The sequence below is a fragment of the Plodia interpunctella genome, chromosome 14, assembly GCF_027563975.2.
Source record: "Plodia interpunctella isolate USDA-ARS_2022_Savannah chromosome 14, ilPloInte3.2, whole genome shotgun sequence".
Lineage (NCBI taxonomy): Eukaryota > Metazoa > Arthropoda > Insecta > Lepidoptera > Pyralidae > Plodia > Plodia interpunctella.
In genome coordinates this window covers 8717377-8744395 of record NC_071307.1, presented here as the reverse complement: position 1 = coordinate 8744395, position 27019 = coordinate 8717377, and the positions used below count along the sequence as shown (strand labels likewise).

The window sequence follows — 27019 nt, the reverse complement described above, 5'->3', positions numbered from 1 at the left end:
AGCGTAAATATGGCAATTAATTGACACTGAGTGTTGCTAATATCGGGTTTGAAATTCAAAAGTATATTGGAAAACGTTTTAATGCCCAGGGATGAAATGAGTGCTCCTTATGCTAACAATATACTTAATATATAAATAAAAAACAAAATATTTTTTCATCTTTACTCGGGCAAAAAAAAAACAATCGTGCAAAAACTTCCTTATAAAACTTTTAGTAGATAAAAACTAGTAATGCATAACTTAATGTACTCTTCGACTTATCAAATTAATTTTTATAGAAAAGCAATATTTCATAATCACTAAAAGAAAGTCTAACCAACTCATAATCATACTTTAAAAAGATCAAAATCACAAGTTCATGATTAAAACAATTACATATCTGATCTTAAACTTAAAAAAAAAAAAAATAAGTAAACAAATCGATACATAATCCTATGGTTTACAAGATGTTCGATAAATATCTGAATTATTGAAAAATACTGTCACAAACATTATGTACCAAAAGTTTACCATAAAAATAACCAACACACATTCATGAATTTAAAAAAATTACATCAAGGCATTCAAATAAATTAGCATGTTAATATGGTTAAAATCAAAAATGCACGCGAAGTAAAACCTAAATTCATAATCACAAAAACATAATGATTGGAAAATATATAAATGTTAACTGATTAAAATTGTGCAGCTGTGAGAGAAAATCCCCAGGCGGCCCGGGGTTCGCTGGATATCGTTATTATTCGTCGTTCTTAAAATCAAGTCAAATTATTTTTGTGCTGTCCAAACTTTCGCAAATACTTTGATGTTATGATTTTTTACAGGAATTAGTCAATCGCCAATAATGATTCTTCCTTTGTAATCATATTCTTGAAATATGGCATCAAAAGGAGGGATCTATTGGCCAATACAGCATAAAAATGTAATGTACCAGACATTTTGAAATGATGAATCAATTAGTAAAACGGTGAACCAAATAAATGATAATCAAAAATAGTCGGTCGGTGTAGATTCGTTTAAAATGTTTCTAAAATCAAAAAATAAAACATGCTCCTCTTAATACTAGATTAATTCCATAGAATAATGCTTAACTTAATATGAAAACGGCGCTCCGCCCGTTTACTTCAACAATTGTCTGTGATAGAGATCAAATCGTCGCTTCGCTTTCAGCTATCATAATAAAAATATCTAAAACAAAATAACTTACAAACTAGTTTTGATAAAAATCTTATAAAATCAACGAATCACTGGTGTGATCAAGCTCACATCTATTTTCGTCACATTTTTCGATCAAGGGTCTTTAACAGTGTATTGGTTAACGCTTCAAACAAAATAATAATTTCTATAATAAAGATCTGTGATCGATTATGTGACAACTAATCTTATAACAGTCTTATATTGACCCGTAGCGAGAGTTATGATATAATTTAATTTAATTTAATAAGTCTTTCCTCTCTATCAGTCATTTACAGTCTTGAGCTTGATGTAGTTCAATTCGGTCGCCTGCTTGAATTGTATACTTGATAATGCGTATACGACTATCTTATTTAATTAATAGTCATAATTGTTCATTAATTCCATCAAATGTTAATCAAGTACAATCCTAGCATACTGTCGCTCACGGCATTGTTTATCGATGCTGGCAAAAAAAATCTTCGTTTAATACATTAATAGAAATAATATCACACCAAAAGTGGATTAATTCCATAATAATATTGTATAATAAACATTAATTTATCCGGAAATAAAAACCAGCTCTTTCTTTAACGATAGATTATAACACATAATATAGGTTAAATCACAAATAATGACCCAACTTTGGTATGACATAAATTCATTATTTTCATCAATATATTCATAAGCGTCAGTTACTTCGTTCAACAAATCTTGATGGTTGCAGTGACGTGACAGCGCTAGGTATCAAGTGGTGTCGGTTACCACTTGTCATTTGTGAGGGCGGCGGTATTGTATGGCGGAGAGTTGATAAGTTTCCGTTCGGTTCCCACCGCGGACTTGTAGGCGCTCGACTGTTTTTGCAACTCTGTGGATTTATGTAATAATAGTTTAAGAGCGATAGAAATACATAAATTATGCCAGCTGCTTTTTAACTCTGTATGGCAAGCGGAAGTAACTGAAATTTAACTTGCAATATTTGATTACAGACACACAAACATCGGAACAGGTTTCTAACATCATCTCATCTGAAAGAAAAGAGCTGACGATGAGCTGTGGGGAAAATGTGTGTTCAGTCGTTTGGCTACCATACATTGCCACAAACAGATATATAGATACATTCCAGACCATTTAAATCGTCGGAGATATATATATAATCACTCTCACCAGCGATGACGAGCAGCATCTTGCGGCGAGCGCCGAAGGCCGTGACGCCGATCTCCGCGAGGTCGGCCTCGCTCAGCGACGCGAACGTGGACATGTCCAGCTCGTGCTGCCGGAACATGTCTGCAACTCACCAGTTCTTTTACTAAATAGTAGATTAATACATGTTGCCCGGGGATTCGCTCCCGTAGGAATTTTGAAATAAAGCATAGCCTATAACAATCTTGGATAATGTACCTTTCTAATGGTGAAATAATTTTTGAAATCGGTTCGGTAGTTTCGGAAATTACCCAAACATACAAACTCATAAACGCTTACATCTTTATAATAATAGTATAGATATATATCTAGATCGTAAATAGAAGCATTTCGAGTGAGGCGTTTATATTATTTAGTGTATGATATTTATATATTTATTAAAGTTAAACATTTCACATAACATATATTTATCTGCTAGCAGTGTAACAAAAACCTTATGTATAGATTTGAACGTACACTGGCATTGTAACGCATCTATTATAATGGTATGATATTGATAAAACCTATTGATAACAAGATAAATGTGTTAAACAGCTCAGTGTAAAAACTGGCTGGTTATAATTAGGTTCGTGTACCTATCAAACTTTTCGGGCTATAAAGTTAGACAATGTTATGTTTAAACAAAATAATATATATATAACACCCTTCAATCTACTTACCGATATACTTATGAAGTCCGATGTCCCTCAGTAAATCATAAAGCTGCTGGTAGCGGCATTGCTTGGCCTGCGCTTGCGGCGGCGACGGGCAAGTCTCCACGATATTCGGCCGCACCAACTCCGAGCGGTTCCAGACCTTCTCAGGCTGAGAATCGCAAGAATAATACGTACTTAACTCATCATCCGCCAACCTTACCCCACTTTAAGAGGTCAGTACAGTATGTCTGTCTGTCTCCTCCACTTTTATCTTAGCTGATATTTACCGACCGACATTATTTTAAGCCACATCCACAAGACGCACTATACCCGTGTCCGTTTCGACTTTGGACTTCAAAACATATAAAATGGTAACACAACAAAAAAAAAAATTCGTCATTTATTTTCCTAACATATGTTTTGCCTACTTTCGGGAATTCGTTTTATACTGGCAATCCAGCGCTGTCTATTTATTTGACGTATTTGACGTTAATTTGACCTAAAAATACGAATTGACAAAATATTTTAATCGTGGCAAAAGAATTACAATATAAAAATTATCGTTTTGGCGAACGATGGAGCCATGAAATTAAAAAAAAAATCTTCAAAATATACTGGAAAACTAAACCACCAATGATTGTGCGTTACATTGACTTTCAATGCAAATCTCAACGGTAGTACTTATTAATTCTATAGCAATTATTTGTGTGTAGATAAGAGTCCGCACCATGAAAGAAGTCCCGAAGTCGTGGCGCTACTGTCGCTGGAAACAAAAACATGGCCCATCTGTTAATGATAGTTCCTCATAATGCCACGGGACTTCGTGGTACGGTCTTAAGTCCATTTTATTTATATTAATATATGTATTTGAAATAAGCAGCACCTTTTCGATTTACTGTCTCTCTCTTTTTTGTATCTCTGTGTAAGTACATGAGCTAAAAAATAAATAAGTAAATTTTGACTTACAGTGGGGGCGTCATCATTGGTCTCATTGAGGTTGATGGGGGAAGGCGAGGTGTGGCTGAAGTAGTATCCTGACCAGCGCGGGGTGGGCACACGGTAACCGCTTCCGCATTCACGCATGGCCTACGAAGGACGATAGACAATTTTATATTGCAAAAAATAAACACGAAAAATCCTTACATATTATGCCGGCTCCACACTGTCGTCAAACTTTGGCGGTACGATATACATGGCTGGTTTTTCATTGCGGTAAATAAAAGCACTCGTACTAACTACGCAATGTTTATGCATTCGCGTCGGCATGTGTCTGAGTTCGGCGACAGTGTGGTACTGGCATTATAAAAAGAAGTCGCTCCTGTCTCTGAATGAAATTATAAAAATAAAACTAAAAAAACTACAGGGCGGATTTTTGTACGGTTTTCACAAATAGATAGTATGATTCCTGAGGAGGGTTTAGGTGTAGGTATAATTTATAATAAAGGTTTTATACGAGGAAATTTGGGACGGGCCGTTAGTATAAATATAGGTTAGAATAGGTTCGTCATTGGGGCCTTCTAGAAAAGTGTCTATCGTTACTAAAAGCACGGGAACACATGAGGTAGTATTTGCCTAAAAACGTAACCATGTTTCTACTTTTTCTTTAACTATATGCATCATCAAAATCGTTTTAGTGACATAGAAAATTTTCAGAAGTTACTAAGTCAGAAAAAACCTGTTTAACAAAATTTAATTATGTGTAGGGCGTCTTAAGGAAATCGCCTTGTCCTTTTACCCTTCCTGAATCCTTAATGAGAGGATTCGAAGAAATTCACATTATTGCGATCGGGGCCAAGGGCAAGGGCATCAAAACATGATCAAGTTGGCCTAGTGCCTAAGGTAAGGGACACAGGGCCGTTAATTTGGGTTTTCACGTAAAGATACCAGATTTATTGCAAATTCGTCCCTAATACCGGGACATAAAGATTCTCGGATATCTATGTGCGTCTGACTGTACCTACCCACTTATTAAGTTTTTAATAAGTGGGTAGGTACAGTCACATCTTTAATCCAAATTATTGCAACAAATGGGCAGGTAAAAGTGGTTTTGGCGTGTGGCTTCCGCATCAGAATTGGGGCACTCCATATCCTCCCGTGGAATGCGACGTATTCGCACGTAAAAATAGCTATTTATTAAATAATTGAGGAGACGTCTAAGGGATATAAAAAGTTTGACTTGAGAAACGTCAACATTCACAAAGAGGGTTCACGTCAATGAGAGCCGAATCATCATTTGGTAGGTACTTAAATGGTTAATTTTTTACGATAATAGGGCTTCGGGGCCACACACTCGAGAATGAAACTTAAAACACACGAAATTGACAGACAATGTTGAAACTATGATGCTAAGGATAGCAAATAGGTAGGTACTCAATTACGTTACCAGTAAGTAAAGTATAGTAAGTACAAACAATTGAACACTTCCATGATTATCCCGTCCAAATAAGAACAATGACCTCATAAACTTTTGTACAAATCGGGCCAAAACAAGTGTCAAAAAACTGCGACTGTGAAGCTAACGGTCGCCTGACATATCCGTGTCGTGTACACTTGACGGCTCATTACGAGTCGATATTATAGTAGGTACTTACTCTTTACATCTGTAATATTATTATTAGCCTAATTGGACGCAGTGGACTGGAAGCTTGTATTATATAATTTGTATACTATAATTTTTACGAGGTTTGATGGATTGAAAATGATATATAATATATATATATGTAGTTTTTAATTAAATAAATAAAATACATCAGTTGCTTGTCTGTAACATTCTGCTGTTTTATTGGCGTTCTTTTTGTAGGTATTCACAATTTACTTTGTTGGTTTCAGCCTGTATCGTGCTATAGTAATATCTGATAATCCGTGTTAATAATCCGCTCATAATAAATTTGAGATTATATTCGCCGTGTCTATGGTCCTGTGACTCACCTTGCTGGCCTCAACCTTCATCTTCCTGTAGTCCGACATCGGCGACAGCTTGTTCAGGGTCTCCAACGTCTTCTTCTCACATCCGACCGCGCGCCGCTCCGACAGAGGCAAATCCGAGATTATGTTTGCCAGTTCCGTGATTTCTGAGAAGAAAATTCATTACTAGACTAAAGATGGTTTTATACAGGAAACCTTTTGAAGATTTTACGACTGGCCTACTAGCTGTTGTCAAAGTCAACCCACTTGGGAACGCTATGGTTGCCTATCAGCTGTAGAGGCTTTTTATTTCTTGGTCGCCCCGTGCGTAGAAGGAGGAGGATTATAAAAAAAATAGAGCAGTCTTATAGAACCTGAAGCACACGCTTTCTACCATACATCATGTAAACAAATATCAAATTTACATGTTTCAAATTTAGTTTGGTATATTGATTCCCCTAAAGTAGGATTCAAACCTGGGATCTTTCGACCACAGGCGTCACTGTTTCAAGTCTATACTAACCAGCAATGTACCTACTTCGAAACTGTCAAAGTTCGGCGAACTCTCTCTGAAGTTCTCTCTCTCTCCCTGGAGTCATCTGAGCGTTTTACTGGATGCTTCTGCAAAGCGTCAAAACCCAAAGCCCGCTTTCCTACTTTTCTACTCCAGTTCGCATGATCTTTATTCTTAGTACTAAGGTCGACAATTGGCACGCATACCCTCCTTGACAGCATCAAGCCAACTGACTGATTGCCGGCGTGATGGTAAGCACTCACCGTGTTGGTCACGCTCGGTGTCGGCGGAGGGCGCGGGGGAGTGCGTCTTGCTGATGGGGGACACTGAGGGGGTCACCACGCCGCTGCCGTCGCCGCCTGGGTCGCACATTTATTGTTATTTTTGTATAAGAAACATGACACCGACACTATCTACTATTAACTTTTTTTATATGTCCCGCTTTTGACAGAAGGATCCAGAAATTTTTACTAGTACCAATATCCCGCAGTAATTAAAAAAAAAACTGGCAACGTTGAGATCAATCCAAATCATAATAGAAATTAGAAAGCCATCAAATAAATAAAGAAATAATTATCTTAATTATGATTGACGGGAGCGTGAACGAATATAATTGGCGCCTAAATACACAAACAACGTGGCCAATAAAAAAAATAGCGAATAGATCTTAATTAAAATGGCAAGATCAAGGTCCCATATCAATCAATTAACGGACGGACAGGAACCGTGGTCGATTAATCAGTATTAGTCTCGTTGATTAATTAACGTCGTGGAATATTCTACCGGAATATTCTCCATGTGTTTTCATGTGTTAAAACGAGTCTCTTAAGGCGAATTCTCCCGGTTCACTGGGGTCACATCACATTTTTATTAATTTCTTTTGTTTTTCAGCGAAAATTAAAAAAAATATTTTAACAGATTATGCCACACTAGATATAGAATTTCAATAGAAAGTATTATAGTTTTGCATCACATCATATATCCATATATAGGACATACAGTCATACAAGTCCTATATATATATATGATTCTTGCGTTACTGAGTGACTGACTGACTGACAGACAACGCACAGCCGAAACTACTGGACGTAGCAAGCTGAAAGGTGTGTAGGTTCCTAGGACAGTGTAGGGGAGCACTAAGAAGGGATTTCTTGAAATTCCCACGGGGAACGGATTTTTACTCACATGCGAAGTTGAGGGCAAAATGTAGTACCTAGTGTATAGAACTTGTACCACTGTGACCTCAGAGTGACGTCACTATTAAGCTGTTGGTCCTGGCTGTAATTGCAGTCGTTATAATTAAATCCCACCATTATGTTTGCGTAGTTGGTAGCCTATCCAGCCTACCCATCACCAGAAATAACATGCGCACATTATCCCAAAGAACTGGCAGACAATGCGTAACATATTGTATCCTCTCTAAACATATGCAATAAATTCAATAATCATAAACAGACAAGTCTAGACAAACAGACAGACACTGACCGGACAAGTTCTGTGCGTCCAAAGACACGGAGCTGCCAGTGAAGTTGCTCTGGTAACCACTGCTCGCCTGCGAGCTCGAGTTCAACAGCTGGCTCAGCGTAGTCTGTGTGAAATCGTTAAAAAAATGACATTGTTTTAAAACACAGTTAAACGTGCTCCAACCTTTTTACATGTCTGAAGTTTCTCCACCACGGATTCTTGTAACACGATCCGAAACGTTCGTGATATGTATGTATGTAATAACCGCCGACCACCCCCCCCCCCCCTGCACCCTTTGCTGTTCGACTTGAATTTTTAACCTGTTGTACTACTTTGTGTCTTATTTTGTTTATTACTTTTAACAATCTGTGTAGCGAATTATTAATACTAACTAATAAAAGTAATTAATTTAAATTGATTTTTAACATTTACCAAATTACGTGGTTATTATTAATAATGATAAAAATTATTAATAATTTACAACATATATATATTTACATAAATAAATTAAAATAAAAAAAAATAGAATTCAATTGACAAACTCACGGGTCTGTTGTCAGCTGGCACTTGGTACTGCGGCATCATTACTGGTTGGGGCATCGCGCCTATCTCAGCTGGGGCCGTCATTGCTGAACCAATATACATTTTTTATAGTACTGTCGGGGGCTAACAAACCTGTCCCCAGTGTGGTTACATTAAATAAATAAATATATCAGGACAAATAACTCAGATTGAGCTAGCCCCAAAGTAAGTTCGAGACTTGTGTTATGGGATACTAACTCAACGATACTATATTTTATAACAAATACATATATAGCTAAATATCCAAGACCCGGGCCAATCGGAAAAAAACATTTTCCATCATGACCCGACCGGGAATCAAACCCGGGACCTCTCTCAGAAGCAAGCATTTTACCACTGCGCCACCGAGGTCGTATAAGTTAGATTTATCTGCCCCTGACTGTAACTAGTAGTACTTGTGTATAATAAACGCGTGACTTACGTCTTCACACTGTGAAGACACAAGCTTTTGCCCGCGTTTATTTTCCACGGGAGCAGTTATTTTTCCGTGATGAAAAGTACCCTATGTCCTTCTCCATATTTCAAACTACATGTATCCAAAATTTCAAAAAGATTGGTTGAGTATATAGAGCGTGATACAAACAAAGAAACAAACAAACATACTTTCACATTTATAATATTAGTTAGGATTAGGATAGAATCGCGTATATACAGTTAGTTATACCACTTTGCGCAATGTTCATTGGATGAGTGACTAAAAATGTGTTATTATATCTCGTGCTACTTCCTGCTTCAGAATGCACCTGTATTTTGGGACATGGATCAACTTTTTATCCGTCCATAAGAAGTGCCTCAACAATGGGGATATTAAATGACTGATTATGAAGATAGCAAATACCTAATAATGATTCATCAAAATAGTAAGAAAAAACTTACGGTTCCAAGGTTGTTGCTTATACATCATGTTGGGGTTAGCCGCTGGCGACGGATAGTGGAAATGTTGCTGCCTCGGCTGTGGCGACGGGGCGCCCCACGCGAACGCTGGGGGCGACAGCGGGGGCACTTGGCCCAGGGGGCTGTGGGCGAACGCTGGGCTCCCTAGCCCGAATGATGGCCCGCGGCACATCATCAGCTCGTCTCCTGGACCAAATGATGATAGGTTAAACTCAGTTGAACATGAAGGCTGTTGATATAGTGATAGCACAGCTTTATCTGAGCAACGTCGAGCTGAGCTGCGAATTTGTAAATCCCACGGGAACTTCTTTGATTTGTAAATCCCACGGGAACTTCGGGATTTTCCGGGATGAAAAGTACTCTACATGTCCTTCTCCATACTCTTAATTATATATATGCGATATTTCAAGAAGATTGGTTGTGTAGATAACGCGTGAAGAGGTAATAAACAAACTTACTTTTGCATTGATAATATTAGTTGGGATTCTATTGTTGTGTGTACAAAATTAGTGTTTCTAATCAAATCAAATTTATCTTACTACTAATACTAAGCATACGAAAATCTGTCTGTCTACCTAGTGTCTGTCTGTTCCGCTTTCACCTATATAGACTGATTTTGATGAAATTTGGTATGCATGCAGTTAAAGACCCTAGTTCAAATATAAGTTACTTTTATTTCAAACATCAACCCCCAAATGACTATAATGGGGGGTTTGAATGAACGTCGTGTCTGTTCCGCTTTCGCGGGGAAATTTCCGCTGGCAAAAGCTAGTCTTCTATAAATCTATCTATCTTGCTGATATATAAACTTATTATATACCTATCTGTTTATTATTTTATATTTTACTACATGTTGCCCGGGGCTTCGCTCCCGTGGGAATTTTGAGACAAAATATAGCCTATAGCAATTTTGAATAATGTACCTTTCTAATGGTGTAAGAATTTTTGAAAACGGTTGGTTAGTTTCGGAGATTACCCGTCTCAAACATACAAACGCTTACCTCTTTATTATAACAGTATAGATAGTACCAATAGATTATATAAGATGCTAAGCACCTAGATATATTATACATGCCTAGATCATTAATCTGCATGTTGTACGGGGAACAGGGGGAGTTGGTGATGGCGGCAGCGTGCGTGGGGCTGAAGGGGTTGAAGAGGCCGAAGTTGGGCATCGAGCTGGAGACGGCGGGGATGTTGTAGGACTCCGGGATCTCCGCCGTCACGGAGCCGCCGTCGCCGCCGAGGAGTTCGCGGCGCGCTTCGTAGATGTCGCCTGTGTACGAATTATATTTAACTTTTATTTTAATATTTTACCATTTGTTTTTGTTCATCTATGTTTTTACATTTATTTATTTATTCATTCTTTATCCTATTACAGTATTTATAAATGGAAGAAAAGAAAAATCTTGTAAACAATAACATAAAAAAAACATAGTTGTATTTTTTTAATACAAGCAAGTCGTCGATTCACATTCGTCATTCTCGCAAATACGCAAACAAATCCTGACAAGCATCTTACATCCATCAGCAAACACATCACGTTCAGGTTCCAGGTTCAGAAACGCATTGGGATCTGCTAGAATACGGCCGAGACTGTGCATCGGATACAGTGCGCGTGAGTGTGGTGTTGTGAACAGTTTTCGTGTACCAAATACAATTTTGCTTAGCCACGGGTAAATCGTATCGGAGCATAATTGTGTAAAGAAGCACGTCACACGTTCTCAGTTTTTTTTTTTACACGATACGGGATAGAGATAGCATGTGGAATTTAGTAACGTGCACGTGTTTGTATGTTTGGTGGTAGGCCTTCTGATTTCAGCAGGTAACTAAGCTATATAGATCTCGAAGGGGTTAATATTCGTAACCTATTTTTGTCATAAAATAATACATTTTTAGTTTTTCTTGCGTGTCGACTCTGCAAAATTTGTAAGAAGCACACGATTATAATATAATTATATTGTTATCATAATTCTTGTATAATAAATTTCGACCTATCTGATGAGATACATCCTACTAATGCGAAAGTTTGTAAGGATGTATGTGTGTATATTTGACGCAAAATCTACTGCACAGATTGTTATGAAATTTGGTACACGGGTAATATAACCTGGAATAACACACGTAGGTACTTTTAAACCTGAAATTCCCACAGAACAAACCCCGCGGAGCAGCAAGTTTCTAAATAAATTAAATTTACCTAACTACTAAAAAAATACTTGACGAAAGTGCTGATAATAAACTGTTTTGATAGGAAAATTAATACGGCACGTAATAGATCTCACCAGCACATCTCTCGATCCCTTTGATGACCACAGAAGTGATTCCTTGTTTAGGCTTCCTCCGGATATTGATGTACACGTTGTGCTTGTGCATCAGTTTCGTGGCTGTGTCGTTTTCGATGCGGTACGCGTCCTCCGGCGTCTCCGGGACGTCGAAGATCACCACCAATGGGAGGCTGCCCTGTTGGTGGGAAATAAAAATTAACACATGGCATAAAAATGATTCATCAAGAACTATTGACCTCACACGTTAAAACTGTTAGTCTATTATTATCCTAAGAGTTTGTGACTATAAAGTCGAGATTACCCGCCTCAAACATATAAATGTCTCCGAAACTACCGAACCGATTTCAAAAATTCTTTCACCTTTAGAAAGGTACATTATCCAAGATTGCTATAGGCCATATTTTATCTAAGAATTCCCACGAGAGCGAAGCCGCGGGCAACATCTAGTGTGTTATAAAATGTAAGTATATATTTTTGTCGTTTCTATTTCTAATACAATCTGTAGCTAGCAAGCTAGGAGTGCGATTTTTGTCACATTTTACTTTATCCTTTAATGTCACAGTGTTTTGAAGAGGTTTAATTTATGAACTGACTGGATCAGTTCATAAAATAAATAAAATATTGTAAACTGAAGTTGTGATGTTAAGGATCAAGGGCTCCGGGATATTATAGCCCTCTCCCTCGCACGCTTGCATGTGTATGCAGGGGAGAGAGAGAGAGAGTCATACTGACCACCAGCTGCTGGCGTGCAGTGTACACGTCTTTGATGTTGCCGGTGATGGTGACGCAGCTCTTCTTTATGGCCGGGATGTTGGGGTCGTCTGCGTCCGGGAACATTATCTGCGACCATTCATCAATTTAGTTAAGAATACCTACTACTTTCTAATGAAAATACGACTATACGTTGGCGACGTAAACAGATGAATTAATTCAGCCGAACTATATATATATATATATATATATATATATATATATATATATATATAGATAGCTCAGTGGTCAAGAGCACTGTCCCGGATAGACAATAAGGGACGCGCGTTCAATTCCCGCCCGATTATTTTTTTTCATCTCATTATTATTTTCATAAATAAGTTAAAAAGCATGTGTACTGAAGTTATATATATGAAAATTTACAAATTGCAGCGAAAATTAGTACGATTTTACACACATTCAATTTTTCATTCCTTGACCTAAGACATTCATAGACTTTGTGACCTAGCGTCGTTTTTACCCAAACCGAATTAATACAAGCACTACTGTGCTGTGGCAGAAATTGATGAGAGTGAGGTATCTATGTCGACGACCTTAGTACCAAGGTCAACCTCTGGTTAAATTTGAAGGTAATTTGTGGGTTACGGTGCTGTAATGAAGATAAGAGGATACCTTACCTGGGTGCTAGTCCCCTTCATGATGACCTTGAGTTGCTCAGCTCCCCGGCCTACAACCACGGCGTGGTGCATCGGAGAGATTTCTAGAGACATCTGCACTTTGGTCTGGCTCTAGGACAATTAAAGACAATATATATTTAGTTATTATAATTCATTTATTTTAACAGCTGGTAATGTACCGCTGGGAGTTCTCGGAAATTTTCTCCCTTGAGAATTTCTCGTTGAAATTCTGAAGAAAATTTCTGACAATTTCTTTCTGACCCGGGAATTTCAGACAATTTCTCCAGACCGCTCCAGCGCATTCTCGAAAACTGAGAACGGATCACACCGTTAAAATAGCTAAAGTTACAATCGCTGGTGGAACTGAAGACAAAAGCATGCATCCACAGAGTGAGACTTAGTAAGGTCACAAACAGACCACGTTATCACACAAGAGAAGACCTTGTAGTTTTATGGATGAGCTTTCGATTTATAAACACCTGTGTGCGGTGCGCAAGGCCCTTTGTATCACAATGTGTACTGTTTGAGCGGCTATTTTAACCATTTGGCTGCGACATATACATATATTCCGAGCGATTCACCCCCAGCAAGTTGTGGATCTGGTCGGAGTCACCTGAGGGAGTACTCACCGCGAGAGGTCCGCACATGTAGCTCATGAGCAGACTGGTGGCCTCCATGGTGGCCTGCACCTCCCACTGCACTCCCTTCACCACCAGCAAGTTGGCGTGGAGTTTCGGACGGTTGCGCAGCATTACCTGATTTCAAATGTTATTTAATTATGTAACTATGGCTTTGAGCACTAGTAAAATTCCTGATGCTAATTCTATAGACAGATGGTCAAAAATTTACGTATGTTCTTAATTTAAATATGTATAATAATAAATGATAATAATAATAAATCTTTATTTACCAGAATCGAGTACATCGTTTCTGTTAAAAAAAAAAACTAATTGCTATTAACATTTTTGAAAATTAAGCAAAAACGAAAAAATGGATCTGGTATCTACACACGGGCCAAGCCTATCTCGTGAGTGCCAAAATGTATACCTATGTGAAATGAAGAAGAAAACGTAGGAATGAAATTTTGGACACAAACCACGCTTTGTAGTTAATGATGCAACTGTTGTGCATAGATGATATACTTAAATGAAGATTTTGCTATAGACATTAAGGAGATATGAAAATTTGGACCCCTTAACTCGTGGAAATTACGAAATTGGTTATAAATAATTTACAAAAACTAAATACAATTTAGGTTGATTTTCAATGAAATTTACGACAATACGTTAAAATGTATTTAACTATAATAATAGAGGCACATTATGACTCTGTGACAAGCAGTAAATTAAAAAAATATGTGTAAATTATGCAACAATCACATGACAAGTCACGGTAGGTACATTTTAATAGGTATCATACTTGTTTATAGGTACTTTATTTCAATAATTATGAACCAACCATAATAAAAAGCGATTTGCATGGGACATTGTAAACAAAGGTCAATCGATCTGGCTTGTCGGGGTAACTATTTTATTATTGGAGTTATTTTCACATAATTAATGTTTTAGGTGAATGACATTTACTATTAACTGATAATAACATTTGTAATTTTTATCTACATATTGGCTGTTCAAAGTCAAAACCATTTTTATTTCGTGCAAAAAGTATAAAATAAAAACTACATTAGAATAATAATGACAGCACTAGGTTTTAATTTTGGACGGCCGATCTGACTAGGTATGTTGTTCCCGCCTTAGAACATCACCACTCCATTCCTCCCGTATGGAATGTCGCACGAAGGGATAGCAAATAACAGCATGAACCAAGACCCCCTTTGGGTATGCTGTTCACTGGTTGAGTGGTTTGTGCCTGCCGATATTGGCCATGTATGCTCCACACTATCGCCGAACACATTGCGTAGTTTGAATGAGTGTGTTTACTTACCGCAATGAAAAATCAGCAATGCATACCGAATACGCCAAAGCTTGGCGAACTGTTCGCGGATGTGGAGCCGGCAATACATACCTGCACATTGTATTGTTTCTGGACTTGCTGGACATACGGGGAGTTGATGTCGGGCAGCGGCTGCGACGGAGACACGATGGGCAGCTCGAAGCAGAAGACCAGCGGAGTCAACGCCTGACGTGGTATACATTTGAGACGATTTTGGTATATTTGATATTAGATTGATATTATATTGTTTGATTTTTCATTTAGAATAAGCTACAAGACAAATTACATTTAACTTAGAATAATAGGAATAAACTTGTTTTCTGAAATTAATAAATTTGCATAAATGCCATTTCTACAATACCTACTTATAATTGTTTCAGTCACCTAAAATACATAACACCTAGTTGCGTAATTAATAAAATGTATCAATTAAAGAGACAATAGGATCGCGTTACATAAAATTTTATGTAATTAGATGTGTGAGATTGTGAGGTAGATTTATTTTTATACCCCGAGTCTTTAACGTCTAGGACGACTGTCAGTGAATGTGGCAGCCTATAGCTCCTGTTTTCAACTAGACTTTGACATTTTAATACCTAATGATGTAAATTCGTCCTCTTAATTTTTAATATATGTATAAGACCTACAATTTTTAACTGACGTCAGAAAAGGCCGCGGTGAAGTTTGTTGCTTCTTTTGTCGCTTCTTCATCACCTGCGCTTTGGAAATCGGCAGCAGAAAGTAATTTTTTGACGTTAATAAGTAATGTATATCATCCTAAATTGAATAAAGAATTTTGAATTTGAATCAAAAAGCTAATTAGAGAGCCCATCTGCCAACTCACCCTGACGCGAGCCCTGGCCCTCTCCACTCGCTCCATGTCCCCAGCAATGGAGACCTGGTTGCTCTTCTCCACAGTACTGGTCCGGTTGGAGTCGGGAAAGTGTATATGACAGCCCGTCTCCTCCATCACGCGCTTGATGGTCAAACCGCCCTGAGAAACGTGATAGAATAGTTTTCAAATAATTTCGATGACATTTCGGTGATTACAACAATTTTGCTAGGCGAGAAAGAGAAGTACCAATGTATCTATTTCATCCATATCATATACCTACTTGTAACACGTAATTAAAATATTTCTCAGTACTTGACTGTTATTTATTACTATTAGAAGGTAATATTTGAAGTTTCGTCATCAATCGGATAACTTAATGAACTAGATTGGTGTTATAGATGTTCATGATAAGCAATTTAGCCTATGGCGAGCTCTTAATAATATGACATTTGTAACAGTAGCTTAGCTGTATGCAAAGGTCCTGGGACAAATAATAAACTAGGGCCCCATGTAAACTAATTAAAATCGTTTGTTCTCTATTCGACGTACCTACTTCAGATTTCTATTTTCAATAAAAGTCATAATATAAACGTCTTCTTCATAGTCGTATTCCTTATGGCTGGGGGTCGTGGTTATTACGTGGAATGAAACACACACAACAACTTTCTTGGCATTATTAATGGAGTGGTTTGCCATTGCCTTTTCTATTTCATACACAAGTTAATAAAAATCAACCAGTGTGCAGGTTTCCTTACGATGTTTTCCTTCACCGGAAGCAAGTGGTCGTCGATGAAAACTACTATAAATACTACTAATAATACATGAGTAAGATTGGTATAAAAACTTATGTGGCATGAGTAGGATTCGAACCTGGGACTTTTCGATCCACAGGCGGGCAACACATTACACCACCACCGCTTCAATATAAATGTAACTATGATTAAATACTGAAAGAAATTTTCACTAAGTAATTAGTTTAATTTATAGTTTGTAAGTCAGAAACCTGAGCTTGAGGACCCCGGGGCGCCGCCCTGTCTTATAGGTTTCCTGTTTAGTGATGGATCATGTTGTGATGATTTCTTACTCAATCATATTTGTGGGCTGGACTTGAAATAAAACAAAATTAAAAGCGGAGGTAGGTCCTTACCTTTCCGATGATGTGCGAGTGATCAGTGTAGCTGACGTCGATTTTCATGGTGACACGGTTACTCTGAAATGAAATTGATATTCATATTACCTAGTGCATTTGAGTATAGGTGCGATGGCGAAAATATTTAATGGTTTCACGAGTAGTTCATAAAATAAATTCTAATAGAGCTGGTTCTGAAGACTGGCCGATTGACCGGTTTGGTTCATTTCATTTTCGTTTAATACTCTCCGATCCTCATACTATCCAAATACAAGTTGCCTATAAGTATTTTTCCACTTCAGTCTGAGTCTGATGTTACAGGTTCTTTTCATTGAAAAATGTAAATGCCTCCTACTTACGATAAAATAATTTGTTTACCCTTGTGTCCAGTAACTGCATAATCTTCTCTCGAGCCAGCTTAACATTTTCGGGTAAACCAGCTACACGTACATGAGGATCTAAATACGACAAAACATATTTATAAAATTCTATGAAATCGAAAACGACACTGGGTCCAATCAAATTATAACGAAATATTCACCTGAATAAGTAGTTATATCCATAAATTTATTACATCTTAACTTTTTAATTACGTCGTACACAATTTCATCACTTATATTCGTATAAACCATTGTAAATTCATTAAATATAAATAAATAACCAATAAAAATAGTCAAAATGCGAGTAACGGCCAGGCGACGCAAACATGAAATTTTGAAACTGCGTCCTACTGGCGCCGTTGGTAGTCTCGCTGGCGCCAAACTTTTAACCCTTTCACGTTCGCGCTAATTTTGAGAACGGAAATGATGCGTTCTGATTCACGAATATTAAATTACGAATTATGTTACGGTGTGGATACATACAGTGTCTATATTTTATAATATTGTATTTTATATTTTCAATTCATTCAACAGACGACTAGAAATCTATTGTTGTCTTACCTTTTTTAGATCTAGCGCCAATTTTAAGGCGTGCAGGCCAATTTACAAGGGTGTTGGTTTCCGTCATAACCTGGACATACAAAACGTTTCCTATTCGTATAACAAAAACTAAATTGATACAACTAGGTATGCAACATTCAATAAAATATTGCTCACTCACCTGATGAAAGAAAGCATGAGCCTTTTGCGACTCGTCCAAATTGTCTGTAAAGAAAAATAATTTAGACAAACCAAACCTAACATAACTCTACATATTTTTTATAGTAGGAAATGATAATTAATATAGATTTATATGAATATTTTATATTGTAACTCGTTTGTTACTCCAAGTAAAGCAAGATCTCTCGTGCTGTCACTGTTTCGCTCTGTATGTTTAGACAGAGACGAGACAAAATGGCAGTTAAGGACGAATTTGCTTAATTTACGTAAAATAAGTAAAATCTTTACTTAAATTATTAAAATAAATTAACTACCTGCAAGCATTGCCTCCAACCGACGTCTATCGACACGAAATCTTTCTTGGTATACATCTTCAGCACTATTTAATCCAAGTATGACTGCTAATTTTTGCAGATCCTCTGCTGACGTTACAGAATTGCTAGTGCCCGTGCCGCTTTCGGAAGCCTGTGCCAAAGTTTGAAGAAAGAATTAGTAAAACATGTTTTTGGAACTCCAATGCGCACTTCTACAAAATGGCGACTACCTGCTGCATATTCAGTATAAAAAGATTTCTACAAAAATCATAGTTCTGTTTTAATTTCTTCGATCTATATTAAAATTTGGACTTACCTCACTTAAAGTGTCTTTGTCCGAGTTAGACTTAAATTCGGACAAATTCGTTTTATAATGTCTTGGGGGCATATTGTCCGAATTTCTAAGTTGTTCAACTATATTGCTTTTATAGTTCTTTGAAGCCATGTTGTCCGAGTTAGAATGTAATTCCGACACATTACTTTTACAATTCTTTGAAGCCATAATAAATAGTTAACAATATTGTAGTCAGTAAATTCTATCAAAAATTAATTATTATGTTTGTCTTATACATTACATTAAACAAATAAAATATTATAATATGTGGCTATACCAGAACAACTTCCCCAACGCTAAACCGAATCTGAATAAAAATCAAGGCTTATAAGAAAACGGTCAGTTTTGAGAAATATTTTGAGGGTAGATAATAAAAGATCTCATTTTGTACATCACTGTTTGAAATAAACCTTAAACTATAAAGATCAGATAAGAAACAAAATAAATCAATAAAGAAATGTACATTACAGATTTTAAATTAATTAAGTGATAATCTAACAAAAATAATACAATAATTTGTGATATAGCCTGATGGATACGTGTCAAGTCAAGTTACCCTGTGAATCTCTATGGCGCGGTAATAGCAGCGAGTTTGTAATGAATTTGGCTAATTTGATGTGCTGTTGACCCTATCTACTAATTCCATGTATGGAAGATTTTGTGAATTTGTAACGAAATCACCCATTTTTTTTACTATGCAACACTGAGCAAATTTTGCGAGCCAATCAGGATACTTCCCGCCAACGAATGTTGCAAAGGACGTTGCCGTCGAGACGGCGCCAACCCGTTAAATGATTGTCAAAATATTACATATTTTGTTCATCACACATTATTCTGCATGGATTTGCTACAAATTACAATTACAAGAACATAAAAAAAAATTCATACTGTGTCATTGAATTTAATTCAAATATACGAATATAATTCGTCAAATAGTTAATAAAATAAAAGCTTTTAATAATAGACATTTCTTTGCTTACTCGTGGATGAAGCCATTATTGAAACGGAGCGTGCGCGTTTCATTAGAATTTATTTTCATAATGATCGCGTGAGGTCGCTTTAGTCGGGTTTCTGCGCTTGCCGGAGTTGGGTGTGCGTCGTTCGACTCTTTAAGTTTTCGTATGAGTAGTTTTAAATAATTTAAATATATATATATTAATAGTATTGTTATTATTTTAATTAGTTATTTAGGAAGTGTCAGTCTGAAAAGTGTGTTGCAGTATTTGTTTAGTGCGTTTGAATATCTATTACATTGTAGTAAATTGTGTAAAAATAAGGTGAGTAAATAACTTATTTTATATGACTACCCATTTCACTATATAATCTTAAATAGATCGGGAAATATATAAATGCTATGTAGTAAAATTCAGCGTTTTGACGAGAACAGCTGTTCGCTAAGCATAGGTGTAATGAAAAAAATTTACAAAATGATTGCACAAATAACCTAACGTCAAAATGATTGTCGTATCCTAATGTCAATAGATTGTTACCTATTGAATTCAATATAATTTTAACTAAAGTAGGTAACTATAAATGATTTTCTTAACGTATCAATAAGTAGGTATTTACATGACTATTTTACTGCACTTTGACGGTTTCTTTCGATCGATTGTTACGACAAGGCGTGTTACAAACAAGGCTGAGAATAGTGCGTGTTTTTTTTTGCATTCAGATAAGACTATAGATATATACCCCCAAACAAATGCCTACCTAGCTAGGTACCTGCATTTGTTTGGGGGTTGAAGTATAGATAGGTTTGTATTTTATTAACCTAGCCTATTTTGATATTATGAGTATTTTTACTGACCCTACAGAATCATGACGTATATAGGTTAGGTAATAGCATGGTAGGTACTAGCAGTAAAAAAAAGTAATGAGTAAGTACTTACCTTCTTAGCCTGTCACCAACTCAATTATCCACACCAAAAATCATCACAATCCAATGCTTTGTTTTGACATGAAAGAAGAACAAAATATCTCATACATAGGTACTAGGTATACGATTTGCATCTTTGTTCGTTCATAGACAATTAAGACATTATTCTAAACTGTAACTCGGGCACGTTGATGTTATTTGTTTGTTAGCAGTTTAGCACAAACGGCGAAAACAGATGTGTACATTTGCGCTAAGCTACATTACCTACTATCACAATGAAATTTAATGTAAGGGAATCATCAAATATACCTATTTAGGTAGGTACCTTACCTATGTACCTAAAATAGATTCGAAAATCTTCGTGACTTATTAAAGCATTTACATAAAATCACAGCATATTAGCTATTTTATGCTGTGATTTTGTGTGTATTGTCTAGATACTACTTTATTGCCTACGTAGGTATGGTAGGTAAGTATATACCTACCGAGTATCTATCTACCTACACATTACATTACGTTCGCTGTTAGTGGGGTCACTTCGATTTGGTCAGGGTTATAGAACCACAGACCATTTAGTATAGCACAATTTCATTGTGATGTAAAAAGAACTAGCCAAGTGCGTGTGGAGCCACGCAAAGCGTAGAGTTCCGTATTTTCCATGGAGTTGTTTGAAGTGTTGTACCTAGTTGAATACAGTTGGTCGACTATTAGGTATTCGTAAGCTTAGAAAGCCAACTTGGGTTGATATAACCTAGAAATTTGTTTATTTCATGATTTTACTTAATCACTTTGTTGGCGAGATTAATGTACCTTACCAAACTACATTATTTTAGTACCTACTAATAGTTTTTGAGCTAGACCGTGGACGGAGACGGACATACCTATACTTGAAAGGTTCTTTATGGAACCCAAAAAATTGGGTAAGTCAAAGTGCTTTTGATTTTCTTCAAACCTTTGATTGATTACAAATGAATGGTTCTCGGTCTGACTTGATGGCAGCTTCTGAACGAGCTGTTGAAATGGCTCGATTCTGGCAAGAAAGGAGTTAGTGACCAGTGGTGTAGCGATTCCGGTTTTGCCATCGCGACACGAAAAAAAGTAGCGAGAAGTGTGTTTTATGCTCAGTATTTTCCTAATTTTTTTCCTAAAAGTCCTGTTAGTTTACGACGGCCCTTCGGAAACCTTAAAAGCATCTAGGTACGAATGAACATCGCGGAAAGAGAGCAAGGAAGTCCAGTCAATAGATAGCATTCCATTCAAGTTTTTTCTATGCTATTTCAACAATGCGGCATAGGCAAAAAGTTGTTTTAAATGCATAATACTTAGATAGGAACATTGTTATATCCGGTCGCTTTGTTTTAGGTTTGTCGCTTTGGTATAACATAACCTATAAGTAACAGATCCCCGGGTAGTAGGTCACTTATCTGCAATTAGGTAGTATTCCAGTGGAGATCACATTAAATAATTATGCCAAAAGTTATCCTCCTCCTCGTATCTACCTACCTACCACAGTTTTTGGTCAGTGTAGGGTGTAATTTCTTTTCAATAAGTGTGCCTTGCCTACCAAAAATAAAAAAATATAGACTGAAAATTGATTTGACTAGCACCCGTTTCAATAGCACCTGCTGATTGTTTTTTTTTTTTTTCAGAAGTTTTAAGTTAAACCATAAGTGATATAAATTGATTACAATGGTGCCTTGTGCTTCAAATATGTGTGATAAAAAATATTATTAGGCTAACCCCGCTTCGCAACCCCGAATGTAACCAGGAACACGCGAAGATCCACTCCTTATCTAATTCTAACCGATCACGTCCACGGCTAGAAAAAGAAATGTGCAAACAAAACCTTGCCCTTGCTTGATGGATGATCTCAGTATCACATGGTGACGTGCACAGCGACCTTGCCGCCTGAAATATATATTCAGCGCGGCGAGGGTGTGTCCGGATTTGGCAGTAGCGCGACTTTGAAAACGTGGCAGTCGACAGCACAAGCTACTCAATTCGGAGGATATCTTCCAAATGTCACATCTCAATCAATCATATAATCTCAAAAACTGAAAACTCAATATTTTTTTGCATCTCGTGTATACCTACGTAGGTTGTACATGTACAATGTACATAATATCAAAACTATGCGGATTTTGATGGTTTTTCTTTTAGAAGATTTAGATGTATAATTTATTATGGTTTTACCCGAGCGAAGCCGGGATGGACCGCTAGTTAAATGGAATAAAATCGAAGTTAGGATTTGTTTCATCTGGGGGTCTATCACGAAACATACAAACACTTAGAACATTACTAACATTACTAACGTCCACATACTGTCTCTTTTTCACATAGGTATCGTATAAAAAAAAGAGACGCAATAATGTGCTAGGTAGGTACGTGTCGTTTGTGTTAATAATGACATTTATGTTTAATGGTCGGCCCCTGGGCTCCTAACCTACGCCGTAAGGGATAAGGATTGATACGTTATGTTAGACAACACAACTGTAATATGTATTACAGTATGGTAGATTGGTAGGTAATTCTAAAATAAGTAGGTATTTTCTTTAAAAAGATAAAAAAATGCAAAGACAATCTAATTAAAAGTATTAACAATCAAATTAAAAGTATTAACAAACAACAATCTAATTAAATGATTTACTATCGTTCCATAAAATTCGTAAATGAGATCACAATGTAATTATTATTTCCGATTACGCGAAGTTTTTTTTAAACCATAAACGCAACATAAAATACATGCCGTTTACGGCTGCTGGCGCCAAACTAGTGTCAGATTTTGCGAGTATGGCGATAGTATAGTACCTATAGCTGATTGTTTGTGATTTTTTAAAAGTCTACATTTTACCGGAAAATCTTAGGCTAAGCTAATCTAAGAATAGTCTTTTGGATTTTGACAATTTGTCACACGTGTATTAAAATTACACTCGTCTGAACTGTACTCGACACTTGACTGGCAGAATCAACTAGAACAATCTGAACGTTTTAACGGTTTATTTTACAATTAAACTGTAAGTATTTATCAATTTGTCATAAATAAAATTTTCACGTTTACAACGATGTCGGCGCTCGGGGTTTTTGGATTATTTATTATAATTAAATGAAGAAAATAATCACTTTTACACAATTAATTTCCTAATATTTCACAGGAGTATCAAGAAAGGTCTCATTTAGAGCACCGTTCTGAAATGCACCTATTTTGTAAGCACCGAGTAAGAAATTATTAAAATATTAAATTTAAATATTAAAAGTATTTTTCACATATAGCACTAAAATATTACATTATATGGAAATAAGTTCTATATTAAGAGCTGGGACCGTAGTAGTAGATCATGCAGACAGATTCCAAAAAGCGCGGATTTTATTAGTTTTTTTTTTTTTTTCAATAAACGTGAGATTAGATAAGTTTAGTGTTAACTTCCATTGAACAGACAGAGCGTAGGCGCCTGATAAGGTGCTTGATATTCGCGATGATAAGAATATGAGTATGTCGAAAAGTCTATCTTTTTTGGACCAGCCAGTTCGTAAGGTATTAATTCTATAAAAATTTACACATATACTAGCAAAATAAAAGCAATAAATTACACACTTAAACCTTCCTTAGAAATCACTCTATCTATTAGTGAAAACCACAAGAAAATACAGGCAGTAGTTTTAAAGTTTATCGCGAACAGATAGGCAGACATTAGATTCGAACTTAAGTTGGTTTCGTTCACAGATTCATTATTCAAGTGTAGTTGACCTTTTCTTTTTTTGTAACAGTAACAAACAGTTCATGCGAAACTGTGATTGGTCGCTAGAACTAGACCGCCAGAGGTTCTTAGAAGATTTTTCAATTATCTACTTACTATATGTAAAGTGGATTTAACCTATTTTGATAGCTTAATAAGGTTACTTAAATTTTGCCGTTTACTACTGTTTAATGAAGCATACAATAAAAAGTAAACTCGTTTAAAATTTGAACATTATTTTCTCATAACTAATCGCCCTAATTTTTGACTTTCATCCAAATGTAATGTGGCCATTTAGTACACGCGCAAACGTATGCAAATTATAGATTGTATTAATTTGAAACCTGTATCACTTTCTCTGTTTGCGATGTACGAGCAAATAGATGAATCGACAGTTGACAGTTGAAAAAAATAGCGAAACTAGTTGTCTCTTTGGGGTTACCGTGATATTTTTAAAGGAGAATGCCTTGATACGATTTTCATTTCAGTGAATTAGACATTGAATGAGATTCAAAATAAATAACTGACACTGATTTTAGATTCGGTCCTTGATGGTGGTAACTATTCACAAAACAAGTAACGCTTCCTACAATTTGCAAAGTTGGTAATATGTTCTTAATATTCTTATATATATTCTTATATATGTTCTAATATCTATCTTTTTTAATGCTCCCAGAGCATCGCTTCATATCGCCCGATTCAAAATTCTTATTTTAATACAATAATTATATATATATATCATTATGTGTGTGTAGTATTATGTGTGTATCATGCATTTCTTTAAGTTTTTTACTTACATTAGTTCTCCTTTTTGCAGATAATCCTGTCATTCCAGACACCATGGCTAAAACAGAGAAGTCATTTCCAAGAAACTTCACGGGTAAGATGAGTTTGATTTGCAATTTGGCATGGTAACTCTTGAAAATTGTCTGTTTTTAGGTGGTGACAAGCCAAACATAGCTAATCGATATAAAGTAGGTACCTACAGTTGCAGAATTGGGTCTTTGACCCGGACTAAAATAGCGCAGTGACCTTCTATTGTCTATAAAATAATAAATCGAAGTAAAATCATTAAACCACTTTATACTTATACCAATAAAGATTACAAATTACAAGTTTTATTTATCTGGTGCTCTTCGAAGAATATTCAAATAGGTTAACTAAATGAAGAAATATGTCTTACGTATTTGCGACCTTGGATGGTTCTAAAAATACTGGAAATAACCACAGAAAATTCGTTGAATCGCTTTTTCATTTTCTCAATACCCTAATAAAAAATATTGCAAATTCGGAGAGGCCTAGAAAACAGCGGAAATAGTGATAACGTTTGGCGACCGACGACGCGTTTATTTTCATAATGGCTGCGTGCCAGCCCAGTCAACTTGTAAATCTGCTGTGAGAGTATGCTTACTACGAAATACGAAATGGCACCATTAAAAAAATGATAAACGAATGCCAAGTTTTTTAATGCAGCCATAAAAAAATGGCATTGATTTATTCCAATCTCAACTAATATGAATGCGAAATTAAGTTTATTTGTTACTTCTGCACATGTGAATCTATTTGAAAATTTACAAGGATCTACCTTACCTAGGAAGGCTACCTTTCATCTTCGGTACCGGTTGTGTTCGGTGCTCTTCGTGCAATATTCAGATTGAGCTGTACGAAATGCACCCAAGGCTTAAACAAAAGCCTTGTTATTTTTTTATTTCGGGTTAAAAGATTTTCGAAATGGAGTGTTTGTCCAAAAATATAAGTACATATTATTATATTTTAAGTTAGTGGGGCAACAAAATCGGTTAAGTCGTTTTTATCAATTTTGTAAAAATATATTCGCGAGGTTTAAGTTCGCGGCGAACAACTAGTATTTTATGTACACCAGCACGTAATGTTACAGTATGAATTCGAAAAACTCGAAATAAAAATACTGTAAAACCACAGGTAAAAGATTTAAACTTTTTTCTTTCTCCTAACCCGTTGTTAACAAAAATAAAAACAATCACTTCTAATTATAATAACTGTCATTTGTTATATGACAGGTAGGTTAATGAGGCGCCAGTTATCGCAAAAACACCAACTGGTCTTTTGATATGACAGGTCAGAATGAGACAGTAACAAGTACGCTTTAATACTGCTAATTTATTTATCACTTACTTTCGAAAAGGATATTTAATACAATTTTATTTTCTGTGTTTTCACCACAACGTACATATTAAAATTTATTATCTATCCATGAGAAAAGCCTGTGCCCCAGTAGTGGGGACGTTTAAAATGGCTGTTGGCTAATGTAATTTCTGGGTGGGCTATGCCTTTCTCTCTGGTAAATCTAAACCTTTATTTACATGGAAAGCCAAAGAGAATATAAAATCACATGAATGATTTTGTTTTAGATTGCTTCCTATTAATTCAGTAGCACTCAGTTTTTTATCTCCATAAAATAAAGCTACAAAAGCTGTTATAGCCTATTCTAGACTAAAATAAACGATACCAAATGAAACAGTAGAAAGTCTCCAGCCCTGCCGTCTGGTGTATTTCATAATATTTGCCATTGTAGTTGTTACTCTAAATACTTCGTTTCGGACGAGCTGCCTTCATAAAATGCCAGTTACGTGGAAGTTTCCATTTCTCTCTTTTTCTGTTTCATCCTAACGTGTTGTACTGGTTCCATTCTCTCTTACTCGAAGTCTGCTCTGATGTTATGA

General features: G+C 36.2%; 2 protein-coding genes across 2 annotated transcripts in view; one reads left to right on the top strand and one right to left on the bottom strand.

Annotated features, from left to right (window-relative positions):
- Positions 1 to 148: 148 nt before the first annotated feature.
- BicC (Bicaudal C) lies at positions 149 to 19031 on the bottom strand. The gene is made up of 22 exons (XM_053755236.1): positions 18690 to 19031; positions 18374 to 18524; positions 18061 to 18104; positions 17901 to 17970; positions 17338 to 17417; positions 16978 to 17040; positions 15840 to 15989; positions 15068 to 15181; positions 13672 to 13797; positions 13043 to 13153; positions 12387 to 12494; positions 11652 to 11829; positions 10442 to 10642; positions 9349 to 9552; positions 8437 to 8519; positions 7912 to 8014; positions 6690 to 6785; positions 5937 to 6079; positions 3975 to 4094; positions 3033 to 3177; positions 2338 to 2457; positions 149 to 2038 (listed from the first exon to the last, which is right to left on the bottom strand). Exons 1-22 carry the CDS (start codon positions 18873 to 18875, stop codon positions 1932 to 1934), a joined length of 2703 nt encoding a protein of 900 aa, XP_053611211.1. The 5' UTR covers positions 18876 to 19031; the 3' UTR covers positions 149 to 1931.
- A 723-nt stretch (positions 19032 to 19754) lies between these two features.
- LOC128675680 (uncharacterized protein) overlaps positions 19755 to 27019 on the top strand; it is a 41548-nt gene continuing 34283 nt past the window's right edge. Inside the window, exons 1-2 of the mRNA XM_053755246.2 lie at positions 19755 to 19984; positions 25135 to 25197. Coding sequence (XP_053611221.1) covers positions 25158 to 25197 — 40 coding nt within the window. The 5' untranslated portion in view covers positions 19755 to 19984; positions 25135 to 25157. The remainder of the gene's footprint in view (positions 19985 to 25134; positions 25198 to 27019) is intronic.

What these genes read in the sequence shown, in the direction of transcription:
- BicC (XM_053755236.1), bottom strand. Translation starts at nt 18,875, where the DNA reads ATGGCTTCAAAGAATTGTAAAAGTAATGTGTCGGAATTACATTCTAAC. An exon ending in ACTCGCACATCATCGGAAAG is followed by an intron (nt 15,990 to 16,977) that starts GTAAGGACCTAC and finishes CACGTTTCTCAG; the next exon opens with GGCGGTTTGACCATCAAGCG. An exon ending in CGGACTTCATAAGTATATCG is followed by an intron (nt 2,458 to 3,032) that starts GTAAGTAGATTG and finishes GGTGAGTTGCAG; the next exon opens with ACATGTTCCGGCAGCACGAG.